At 41.2% G+C, this 13,197-nt stretch overlaps 1 protein-coding gene across 2 annotated transcripts; it reads left to right on the forward strand.

Annotated features, from left to right (window-relative positions):
• Nucleotides 1-419: 419 nt before the first annotated feature.
• On the forward strand, nt 420-6,660 carry LOC105162050 (NADP-dependent malic enzyme). Of its 2 annotated transcripts, XM_011079953.3 has the most exons (20): nt 420-576; nt 1,481-1,690; nt 2,411-2,531; nt 2,628-2,702; nt 2,936-3,087; nt 3,177-3,282; nt 3,406-3,471; nt 3,577-3,672; nt 3,771-3,842; nt 3,926-4,009; nt 4,084-4,182; nt 4,668-4,715; nt 4,795-4,848; nt 4,958-5,056; nt 5,138-5,227; nt 5,299-5,376; nt 5,503-5,577; nt 5,671-5,761; nt 6,131-6,259; nt 6,340-6,660. In XM_011079953.3, exons 2-20 carry the CDS (start codon nt 1,539-1,541, stop codon nt 6,426-6,428), a joined length of 1,776 nt encoding a protein of 591 aa, XP_011078255.1. In that variant the 5' UTR covers nt 420-576; nt 1,481-1,538; the 3' UTR covers nt 6,429-6,660. The 2 variants fall into 2 exon arrangements, with proteins under 2 accessions (XP_011078255.1, XP_088736626.1); XM_088880500.1 differs by lacking the exon at nt 420-576 and having other exon boundaries at nt 1,345-1,690.
• The last annotated feature ends 6,537 nt before the right edge of the window (nt 6,661-13,197 follow it).

A 13,197-nucleotide genomic window follows, 5' to 3' on the forward strand; every position in this document is an offset into this window, starting at 1 on the left:
TAATCACAAGTTAATTTATCCGAATCTAATCAACTCCAACAAAGCAAAATAGGTGTTAGAGATGAAAATAGCCTTAAAAGTTCAATTTGAAATATATATATATATTTGTTATTATTAGTAATTATGGTACTTTGTTCTTTGGTACATATAATAAATAATTATTTACGTTAGATATATTATACAAAAGAATAAAATTTATAAACCAACACATAACATTGGTTGACACTGCTAAGGTGTTCGCAGTGAAACTTTACTGAAGCTTTCGAGGAAACTAATCTTTGTGGTAGCTTGCCATACTGCTGTCTGCTGCTGACGTAGTGAACGATGTCCTTAAATTTCAATTCGGCAGAATATATGATGACACTGCGCAAGGACAGTGATTTTAGTATGAAATCAGCGCGGAGACACGGCCGACATATGGGGCCAGAGCACTGCTTGCTTGCCGAGGTGTAGTGTCATGTCTTGACATCGACTACATCCTTGTTCGGATGGAAGCTCTTAAACGGTTCCTCCTTGTTGGTAAGCAGCAATGTTCAAGGGAGTTCTGTATTTCTGGCGTGATCTCGAGCTCGGGAGGTATGAAGTTTCTTTGTTCAGATACTTAGAATTCTTATATGTTGGTTTTCTGCACAATTTGTTCATTAAATGGAAAAACTCGACTCCTTATCTAATGTTCATTAAATGGAAAAACTCGATTCCTTAAATTGGAAAAACAATTGTTTAAAGTTTCTCAAATTTGATTCGAGCAATGATTGGAAGGTGGGAGAAACAAAGAGAAGGGGGGTTGAGAGGAAATTTCAGAAAATTAGATCATTCTTCATTGAGCGCAAAATTGTCTTACAGAACCCATAAATACAATTGTTTGAAAATTTGGACAAAAATCTGAAAAGAGAATCACAATTCCCTATCAAAATAAAACTTAAATCTTGGGCTTCATCGAGCTTGCAAATTGGTTCTTCCAAAAAAGGAAAGCCTTCAGCTGCAGGCGCCGCCTTCTGTAAAAAATTCTCCTTCAGCCACGTGTCCCCTTTGTCGGCCTCAAAGCTGACGTCGTTTTCTTCCCCAATTTACCGCCTGCTCTAATTGATTCGCGACGACATCGTTTTGCCCTTTTAAATTGATTTCACCCCCATCAAACGGCCAGATTCTAAAAGCGCATTTTTTTGCTTAAATGGTGACAATTTTCTGATTAAAGATTTAGTTCGCGTGTGGGCGGTTTGACTCGGACTTACTGTGGTGATATTAACTGTAAAAGAAAAAACAAAAATGAAAGAAAGAAAAATAAGTTAGAAAGAAAGCGAAGTAGATGTAATTGAGATAACGATGTGGTGAGTGTGAGCGTGTACTGTACTCGCATGTTCACTGTCTAAGCATGTAAGGAGAGCCCGCCATGTGTATATCATGACTCCTCACCTTTTCTGTGCCTTAACCTCAAAAACTTGTACAACTATATATGCAAGAATAGCTACTTGTACTGCAGATCACCAACCCCAGAAGCAGACACCTAGTAAAGTGCATGCATGTGAGAGGGAGAAAGAATGGAGAGTGTATTGAAGGCGCACAGGGGAGGGGAGTCAGTGCTGGACCTGAGCCCAAGATGGACGGTAGGGGGAGGAGTTGAAGATGTCTATGGCGAGGATTGTGCAACGGAGGATCAGCTCGTCACTCCCTGGACTGTCTCCGTTGCTAGGTATCATATCTTGCGCTCCCCTGAATTTGTTTTCCCCTCAGAACGTCGTTTTCGTGGAAATTGCCTGCTGCTTCTCTTTCTTTTCTGGCAATTTTGCTGGTTCTCTTTCTGCTTTGTGGGAAATTCTCAACATAAATGAATGTTTTTTCATCATTTGTGGTGGTTTGATTATGATGTTGATGGTGCAGTGTAGAGAAAAGAGCTTGATTCCTAATCTGGCTAGCTAAATAGATCATTTTAACTTGTACTTCTGAGTAATTACCTAACTTGAAGGAGTGAAAAATCTGAATTTAGTTTAATTTACATAAAAATATTTAAGAATATATGACTTGTGGGGCAGGCCTGGCTAGTCCCCTTGGCTCTGTCTCTGGATTGCACAGTTGTTTTGGTTTATTTTCATACCAATTGAGCAAAAAGTGAAGCTTTGATTTAAATTTCTGATTGTTGAATTGCTAATGCACTGTTTCTGAGTTAAGTTCTATGAATGTGATCTTGAGATGAATTGCATATGAGAAATGTTTGCTGGTTTCTTTTGTTTATACGAACAAATTTTTGTGTTTAGTTTCTGTTGTTCTTCCATTTGCGCCTCAAGATCGCAAGGTTTATGATGTCATTTTGGTTTCTCCCATTTATCAAGAGTTGCCACTTCTTTAAAAATAGTAGATTTTTAAAGTGTTTTGTGAGGTAGGATATTTATATTTCGCCCATTGTGTGAAATAGCGGGTATAGTTTGCTGAGAGATCCTCATCACAACAAAGGACTTGCTTTTAATGAGAAAGAGAGAGATGCTCATTACTTGCGTGGCCTTCTTCCTCCAGCTATTATATCCCAGGAGCTTCAGGTACTTGACTCATTATATCAATGGTTCGAATGTCCTCTACTTTTATTCAGTTCACCTATCCGGCAGCTTATTTTGATCATGATCCGACTATATCAGGAGAAAAAGTTAATGCACAGTCTTCGGCAATATGACCTTCCTCTGCACAAATACATGGCTATTATGGAACTCGAGGTACCTCTAAAACTTGCAGAATTTTCCTTCGCGTTGATGCTGAATGACAGCTGCTTGTGATTCCCAACTGTTGTGTTTTCTGCGTCCCTCCGTTGTTCAATGTTTGTTTGCTTAAGATAGCTGGGGAGAAGTTGGAGACTTTTATTGGATAGTAGATAATGCATAATAAGTGGATTCATTTTGTGTATTCTTTTTGTTTGTCATTTCAGATTTCTGTCTTTCTTGGTTTACAGGAGAGAAATGAAAGGTTGTTTTACAAGCTTCTTATTGATAATGTGGAGGAGCTCCTCCCGGTTGTCTACACTCCGACTGTCGGTGAAGCTTGCCAAAAATATGGAAGCATCTTTCGACGTCCTCAGGGTTTATATATAAGTTTAAAAGAAAAGTACGTTTTTTGTTTTGTTTAGCTGCACTATACTCTGAGCCTACCACGTGAACAAGTTTAAACTGGCAGTTTGCGTTCTATTCACGCAGGGGAAAAATTCTCGAGGTTTTGAGGAACTGGCCTCAGAGGACAATTCAAGTCATTGTTGTGACCGATGGTGAGCGGATATTGGGACTTGGGGATCTTGGCTGCCAGGTGCCGTCCTTGCACTTGTGTTTCGCTCCTATTTCTTTAGAAGCTGTTCTAACTAAGTGCATCACTGTACTAACTAGAGTTTAAATTTCTACTCTTGGCTATCACTGTGGTATAATGTTTCAGGGCATGGGGATACCGGTCGGGAAATTGGCTTTGTACACTGCCTTAGGAGGAGTGAGGCCTTCGGGGGTAAGCATATACTTATGATAACAGACATAAGATGTCTAAAAACCACTTGGAAACCATTATTGGTGCATTATCCTTCTAAAACGAGTTTTTGACTTACCTTTGTAGTGTTTGCCGATAACAATAGATGTGGGAACAAACAATGAGCAGCTACTGAATGATGAGTTTTACATCGGGCTTAAACAAAAACGGGTGACTGGAAAGGTTATATGTCGCCTCTGTGTGCTCGCATCTGATCCATCATATGCAACTTCCTCCTAATTTTTATTAAAACGACAAGCTGATTTTATATTGTGTTTCAGGAATATTATGACTTCTTACATGAGTTCATGACTGCTGTGAAGCAAAATTACGGTGAGAAAGTTCTCATACAGGTTAGTGATTCCTATTACCTACTGCTCTAACTATTCAGACGCATAGTATTCTAACAGTTAGTGAAATTAAACTGAGACTGCAGTTTGAGGATTTCGCTAACCATAATGCTTTTGAGCTGCTGGCCAGATATGGCACTACCCATTTGGTCTTTAACGATGATATACAGGTAATGTGTAAGTCGTCATTGATTCTGTTTCATGAATTCTGCCTATGCTGCAACTCTGGATCCTTCTTATGCAGGGGACAGCATCTGTCGTGCTTGCTGGGCTTGTTGCATCACTTAAGCTGCTTGGCGGTACCTTGGCTGATCACAGATTCTTGTTCTTTGGTGCTGGAGAAGTACATCTCTACTGCTGATTTTCTCTTGTTTGTCCTCTAACTTTTAGCCTCTACGGAAGGAGGAATAATCAGCATGACAGAGACCAGGCTAACCTGTTGATGATCTAATGTCTTAGGCAAATGATGCACTAATAAGTGCCATTTGCTTCTCAGAAAGATGAAGATCAAACACTACCTCCTGTCTCCTTATTTCTTGTAATATCTACTCTTAGACCAAGAATCCATCATATGTCCCAACCAACTTGGGACGAAAATCTAAAACATAAATATGTGCGAAAAAACATGACCTATTTCCCCTATATGAGGGAGAAAAATGAAGACAGCAAAGATAGATATTACAAACAAACTAGAACAATGTTGAAAGGGGCTAATTATTTGACATTTAGCTTCTCTCTGTTACCTTCACCTTGTCCCTTCCAATCGTTTGTTGTCTCTGCTAGACTCTGTGTTTCGCCTTCTTACTTGGAGTACTCTTGTAATTGCAGGCGGGGACTGGTATAGCCGAGCTAATAGCAATTGAAATGTCAAAGCAGGTGAGATATGCTTGATGAATGAGAAATTGCATTCTTTGCATACACAATTCTCTGACCATGATGTCTTTCTATTGCATAGAGTAAAATTCCTCTGGAAGAAACACGTAAAATGATTTGGCTGGTGGACTCAAAGGTAAGCGCTTATATATGCACACACACGTGTATATCAGTGTGATCGTGTGTGTAGAGCAGGAATCTAGTTGGTGTCTTCCAATTCAATGACATGTCTGTATGATTTGCAGGGTTTGATCGTAAATTCCCGTAAGGAATCTCTTCAACACTTCAAGAAACCTTGGGCTCATGAGCATGTGCCTGTTCACAATCTTTTAGATGCGGTCAAGGTCAGATGAATTTAGCCTGGTTTTTTCACTGCAGAAACTTAGTTCTAATATACTTATCTTAATTATTTCAAACTTTACTAGGCTATCAAGCCAACAGCTCTGATTGGAACATCTGGTGTTGGAAAAACATTCACAAAGGAGGTGGTTGAGGCAATAGCCTCCTTCAATCAGGTATTCTCTCTGTTCTCTCCCCACCCAATAACTGAACATAAAACAAGTCTCATCAAGAGTTAATGCTGCAGAAACCTCTTATTATGGCTCTCTCCAATCCAACCTCACAATCTGAGTGCACTGCTGAAGAAGCTTATACTTGGACTGAGGTCAGATGAGCAGAAAGAATGTTAAATTACATATGTTATGCTGATGTCTTTTAGTTTTTAGGTAAATCTATTACCCTTGCATATTTTAGTTAAATCAACTCGACCGTTATCCTTGTTTTGCTGAAGGGCCGTGCTATTTTTGCAAGTGGAAGTCCATTCAATCCTGTGGAATTCAACGGAAAGCGCTTTGTACCAGGCCAGGTTCCTACTTTCCACTTGATTTTTTCCCCATGCGACACCTTGTTAAATCATCAAACTGTATTCATTAAGCTTCTCCTGAATGTGTGGAATCAGGCCAACAATGCATACATATTCCCAGGGCTAGGTTTCGGGCTGGTCATTTCCGGTGCTATTCGTGTGCATGATGATATGCTTCTAGCAGCTTGTAAGTATACAACAGAAAATAATGTATCTAATAAAGGCCACCATTTAGCTAAAGACATTCCTCATCGTTAGTTTTCTCCTAGGGTAAATTGCATTTTATCCTTCTATGCAAATAATAATAGGCACAAACCTCCTCAACCGAAAAATTAAGAGAAATAGCAGACCCTTGAACTTTTGAACAAGAAGCTTCCTACCACCCAAGCAGGGAACAGGTCGTGTTGCCTTTTTTTCTGAAAGTTGAGAGCTTGTGTTAGTCTTTCTTTTGCAGGGAACCATGATGCATTAAACCCTATATCAAAGCTGCTTTAATAGTTCTTTTGATTGCATACCCCCATTTTAGTACTAACCATCACTATTTTCTGCACAACAGCGGAAGCTTTGGCTGGTCAAGTAAGAGACGAACACTGTGATAAGGGAATGATTTATCCTCCTTTTTCCAATATAAGAAAGATCTCAGCTCACATTGCTGCAAATGTAGCTGCTAAAGCATATGAACTCGGTTTGTAGCCCACTCTTTTACTGCATATTAATTGACTCAGGACGTATATTTTCTTTTTGACTAGGTGTTTGTATCGTTAGGTCTGGCAACACGGCTGCCTCGACCTGCTGACTTGGTTAAGTATGCTGAAAGCTGCATGTACACTCCAAGTTACAGAAGTTACCGATGAAGCTCTGGCTTACGATGTGTGTTGTTTTGAGCATGTTTGCTAACATTAAGTTTCATGCGTCTATATGTACCATAAGCTTCGCCATGTTATAAAATTTGATCGGCAGGACACGATGTACTGTTAGAGCATGTAGTTTTCCATAGTGGTTGCAGATAGTTGATAATAGGTGAAGAATTTGGTTGTGGTGTTTAGTTATCGTTCGCTAAACTAATGTGTTTCACACTTTAGGACAGAGTGGAGGCTTGTGCTGGATTGAAGAATACTGGAAGAGGATAGGAAGGACAGAAAAACAAAAGAAACATATGAATAATTTTGTGTACTAAAAATTCCATTGTGTTCATTTGACATGCCATTCAAGCGTTCTGAGTAGCAAGTGTTGATCATTATGAAGGAACCGGTACAACATCGTGACATGAATAAGTGATGAAAGTGACAAAATAAAATACAAAAGGGGTGAGATCTAACGTTCATCGGGTTATTTGTGCATTTGCACGATAAGCTAATTGACGCAAGTTAAATAGTGTAGTGCTTCTTTGGTGAGTAGCTTCACAACGCTCTCTTCCAAGTAGGCTCCTCATTATGTCCACACAGGAGCATAACAGATGTTCTTTGTAGTAATTCTATACAAAATTTCAATTTGTGTCGCTTTAGGCTTTGTTAGAAATATAAAAAAGCTGAAGTAGAAAGTGTTCTTCAGTGAACCTTGCATTTCTCAACAAGGTTGCAAGAGGAAAAATACTGTTGAAAAATAAGATGAGTAAGTGGAGAGAGAAATGAAGACACACCTCGCCAAGAGCCCCTTTTTTTCTTTTTCAGATTAATGGGCTTTTCTTCTATTCGAATATGAAGCAAGAGTACATAGTACCTTCAATATACAAATCTCATGAAAAGACGATCAAATGGATAGAGGACAACATTCGGAGTCTCCAACTTTTGTTGCCGGCGGGGTTCGTAGATCTTGAGCTTTGTTGTGTCTCGAATAAGCATGGGATCGTGGCCAGGAACAACTTGCAACCAGTCGAGGCGATCGCGCAGCTCCATGATTTCTGGATGGCGCCGACGCAGCTCCATGATTTCGCCGACGCAGCCACCCTCGTCTATAACGGTGAGGCTGTGGAACTCTAGAGTTTGGATGGGAGGAACAACATGATTATGATTATTCTTTAACGATTGTTTGAGAGACAGAGAATTGAGAATTAGGGTTTGGAAGTTGGGGAAATTGGGCTGCAATTATTGGGTGGAGCAACCGATGTAAAAGTAAAGTGATTGAAATACAGCAGATGAAGAAGAAATGGATTCTTTGCGCCGGCGGAGAGGAGCGGAGTCGGTAACCAGTTGATTTCTCCCGGTGGAACGTGTTGAGTCACCTTGCACGCCGTCGTTTCTACTGAATCACCTAACACGTCATAGTGTTGAGTCAGCCCCACACGTAAACGTCGTATTATGAGTCATTGCGGCACGTCATCATAATATTCTGAGTCAACACAAAGGACAACGCAATATGCTGACTTTGCCCTACACGTCATCCCAGCTAACTGAGTCAGCGCACATGTCATCAGGAACTGTTGAGCCAGCAATTGATGATTCAGCATACACGTCACCTACTGTTGATGAGTCAGGCGACACATAACTCCAATCTGATGAGGCATTAGGCACCTCTCCCCACGGTGATAAGTCATCCGCCACGTTTTACTGACAGACAGTGACACGTCATCCCCCTTTGCTTACTCACCGGTACACGTTATCCCACTTTGCTGACTCCCCTGGCACGTCATCCACCTTTGCTGACTCACCGGCAAACGTCATCCTCCTGTGGACTCACTGGTACACTTCATCTTCACTTGCTGGCTCACCACGACACGTTAGCATCTGTTGCTGACTCACCACGACACGTTATTATCAGTTGCTGACTCAACAAGACACGTATTCTATACCCAATGTCACCACGCCACGTCATTAACAATTGCACCATAACACGTCATTCTGCTATGCTGACTCACCAAGACACGTCACCCTCCGTGTTGAGTCATCATTGCACGTGACCCACGATGCTCACGCATCACGACACGTCATCTTTTTCTGCTGACTCATCACCACACGGCATCTGTGTTGCTGAGTCATTAGTGCACGTCATCCAGGATGCTGACTAACCAAGACACGTCATCTGCCATGCTGACACATCAAGACACGTCATCTGTCATGCTGACTCGTCACGACACGTCATCCGCTGTGCTGAGTCATCAGCACACATCATCAGTCGTGATGCCTCTCAGCACACGTCATCAATAGGCTGAGTCATCACGACACGACATCTGTCCTGCTGACTCATCAGCACACGTCATCCATAAGCTGAGTCATCATGACACATCATCTGTTATGCTGACTCATCACGACACACCATCAGTCACGCTGACTCATCACGACACGTCATCCGTGGTGCTGACTCATCAGCACACGTCATCTGTCATGCTGACTCATCAAGCCACGTCATCCGCACGCTGACGAATCACGACACGTCATCAGTCATGCTGACTCATCAGCACACGTCATCCACACGCTGACTCATCACGACACATCATCAGTCATGCTGACTCATCAGCACACGACATCTGTCATGCTGACTCATCATCACGTCATCCATACGCTGACTCATCACGACACGTCATCCGTATGCTGACTCATCACGACACATCATCGATTATGCTGACTCATCAGCACACGTCATCCAAAGGCTGACTCATAACGACACGTCATCCGTAATCTGACTCATCACGACACATCATCGATTATGCTGACTCATCAGCACACGTCATCTGTCATGCTGACTCATCAGCACACGTCATCCAAAGGCTGACTCATAACGACACGTCATCCGTAGCTGACTCATCACGACACATCATCGACTATGCTGAGTCATCAGCACACGTCATCTGATTCGCTGAGTCATCCGCACACTCATCTGATTCGTTGCTGAGTCATCATCACACGTCATCCAGGATACTGAGTTACCATGACACGTCACCCTTTCAGCTGACTCATCGTACCATGTCATTTCCCGCTGCAGAGTCATCGTACCACGTCATCTGCCGCTGCTGAGTCATCGTCGCACGTCATCCAGGTCGCTGAGTTGTCAGGACATGTCATCCCTTGTTGCGGAGTCGTCTTGACACGTCATTGAAGAAGCTGACTCACCACGTCATCCTCATTGCTGAGTCACCGTGACACGTCATCCTCATTGCTGAGTCACCGTGACACTTCATCCAGCTTGCTGAGCCACACGTACACGTCATTGGTCTAGCTGAGTCACCCTGGCACGTCATCCCAATTGCTGAGTCATCCGGGCATGTCATCCCGCATGCTGAGTCGCCCGGGCACGTCATCCTGATTATTGAGTTATCGCACATGTCACCTGTTGCTCATTGGTGGTTTCTTCTTACACGCCATCCATATTTGCTTAGTCATCGAACACGTCATTGCTGCGTGCTGAGTCGTTAACCTCGTCAGCGACACCGACGTCATTAGAACCATTCATTTACTACGTGACAACTCCCTATGAGTCACAGGGCACGTTGTTCCCTGAGTCATCGCTTACAATGGCTGCCGGATGTAAACCGAATCTTCCGAAATATTGGCTGAGTCATTTTGAAGAATCTCCGGCCAGATTTCGTGAGTCACTAACCACGTCAAAGGCATTTGAAGAGTCTCCGGCCACTTCATTTATACGCGGCATCAGCCTCCTCACCTTCTTGGTCGTCGCAGTCTCCAATTTTCAAAGACGACGGCTTTCGACGATCTTGAGCTGTGATTTGCCGATAACGGCAGTGTCGTGTCGGCAGTCGAGGCCGATCGCGTTGCTTGGAGATGTTGTGGAAGAAGTCAAACCGTAGAATGATTTTCCCATGACCTGCATAGGAACAAAGTCCTTGTTCATCTCAAAAAAATTCATACTATTTTAATATTTATATAGGTAGCTACCTCACGATAGTGAAACTTTGGAACTAATCTTCAAATGTCCTCAACTGTCTCTCCCATCTCCGCAAAACCCGACTGCCCACCAGCATCGCCGCCTCGGTCGCTGCCGCCTCATCTGTAATCTTCCTGCTTTTTGCTTCTTGACTTTTTCTTTTTTTGTATTCAAGTTTCAATTTCTTTAATGGGTTTCTGATTAGATGCACTTTTATTGATGTTTTAGTATCTATATCAAGAGATACATCTAACTCTTTGCAATCTCTGCTTTTTGTTTTTGTTTTTGTTTTCTTTTTTTCCCTGTTGGACTTTCTCACTCCTGAGTTTGTTGTTTACATGTATTCATTTGGTTTATGCCCCTAAATTTTGTTGTTTTTGTGAACTCATTCTGCACTATGACCCTTAAGTCAGTGGGAAGTTCATTTCTCTCGCTCTCTCTTTTAATTTTTGGGTCCATTTTATTACATATGCATCCTCTTCCTTTTCTTTTTTTTCATACTTCTGTTTGTGTAAATGGATGTTGACATGTGTTTTGGGCATATCGAGTTGCAAAGTTGTGCTGGAAATGTAGTTGAATACTTCTCATTCTTGAACTTGATATGAAGGAGCCAAAAAGGCAACCTATATCTCGTGAATTGAAGAAGCTTGACTTAACATGAATTGCACCCACTAAGTTTGCCGAAGGTCATAGAGTACAGAGTCTTAATGTCTATTTCTAGTGATGCACTCAATTATCTAGTGAATGATTTTGGTTTTTTATTTGATATTGGGAACTTTAATGTGAAAGACACTGGTCGCCTTATGAGCATGATCCGTTCTCATTGAATGCACTAGTTGACATGTATGCAAAAGTGGGAGATCTTGGAGATTCTCTAACTGTTTTTGATAATATTCCAGAACCTGATATTGCTTCTTGGAATGCTGCCATTGCTGGTTGTGTATCTCATGATTATCATGATGTTGAAAAGCAAGAAAAGGAGCTGCTTCTTTCATATCACAGTGAAAAACTCGCAGTGGCTTTTGGACTGATTGCTACTCCACCAGGAGCTCCTATTAGGGTGAAAAAGAACCTTCATATTTGTTTGGATTGCCATTCAGCATTCAAGTACATTTGCAAGATCTAATCAAGAGATATCAACAGATTCGACCACTTTAGAGATGGATCTTGCTCTTGTGGGGATTATTGGTAACATTATTTGAGCCTGATACATTCTTATGTTGCTAAAGAAGCAAGCCACTCAGAATGTAAGTGCTAAAGGCCTGTGTGATAGAATTTTCTTGGATAATGTGGTAGTGTGCTAAAGGCCTGTGTGACAAAATTTTCTCTATTTCTTTTTCTTCTATTTGTGTTCAGTGCAACAGGCGTCCTTGTGAAAATTCTAACAGACAAGAAACGCCTTTTAAAGAAAAGAAAGGGCAACCGACTCTCTCATGTGGGTGATAGTGAGCTTTCTCCAAAAGCTTAGGGGTTGTGGTACCATTTTTTTGTTTTGTTTTGGTTAAAAAGGTTTTGATGTCTATTAATGTTTTCAGTGTGGGGTAAAATGCAATTAGCCCCTGCTAATTAGAGAGTTCTTGTAATTTCTATAATGTAGAAAGTGACGGAGCTGCAAAGGCTATATTTTTATAACTAATTATGAATAATATATTATTTCCTTATGAACCAGGCAAAAAGTTGAGCTACCAATAAAACTGTAAGGTGACAGTTTCTGCATGTTACTATTTTCCGTATCACTATTAAGTTTAATCTACTGGTATAGAAGCTTAGGAGAATTATCACTCATTTCCATAACAATCTTGCTGCTTGCTCAATTATTTGTGTGGTGCATTAACATATTTCTGTGTGTTGCTATAGGAATGTTTTGGTCCTCTACTGTTGAGCTATACAATTTTGGTAAAAAACTAGAAATTGTTGTTAGTTCACTTGCTAAAAGTGGGTTAAATGCTAGTTATGCGATCAAATCAATGCTGGATCTGATTCTCAGATAACTCAGTTATGGCTTATGAGTACAATGTACAAACTTTTAGATATAAGGAATGTGACTTTGCTAGATTATTAGTGTTAAAGGTCCTTGAGACTTGACATCACCGTCAACTTCCTCTGGCTTATCGTTGGCGCTCTTATTTAGGTTCCAAACTCAACAATGGCAACTAAACATGAGGGTTATGCTCGTTGCAGTGACTTTTGGTTTGTCAAAAGAACATCCTCGCATTATTTGACATTGATTGGGGGCCTCACACTTCAAGCTACCACTTAAATGATGAACTATTCTTCCTTACATTTTTGCTTCACTTCTCAACCATTTAGTTCGGATGATAACCTTTCAATCCCTTAGACGACAAACAAAGGGGATATGATCCTTCTAGCCACGGTTATCTGTGCAGAAGCTTTTGAGATCCTCCTAATTAAGTTGGTTGTATCCTATTAGACTGTGGCACTAGGGATATCCTTCTGCTTAAACTGTCATCAAAGAGTAATCACTTCTTCCCTCCTCCACCTGACGAGTGAAGTGAAAGTGAAAATGACAAAATGTGGTCCGTGCTGTTATATGTTTCCGTCCTCTCTTCCAGGTGCCTTCTTCAAGTGCTTGCCAATGTCCTGTTTGTTCAAAAGGAAAAATACTAGGGAAAAGATTGAACTTGCTGAAAAAATATATTATGTTCCTTGGTTTGAATTGCAAATAAATCCAAACCCATCTTTCGTGATAGATAAATGCTGAGATTTCAGTTTGAGGATTTCGCTAACCATAATGTGTTTGAGCTGCCGGCCAGATATGGCACTACCCATTTGGTCTTTAACGAT

The sequence above is a fragment of the Sesamum indicum genome, linkage group LG5, assembly GCF_026168435.1.
Source record: "Sesamum indicum cultivar Baizhima isolate 11 linkage group LG5, ASM2616843v1, whole genome shotgun sequence".
Taxonomy (NCBI): domain Eukaryota; kingdom Viridiplantae; phylum Streptophyta; class Magnoliopsida; order Lamiales; family Pedaliaceae; genus Sesamum; species Sesamum indicum.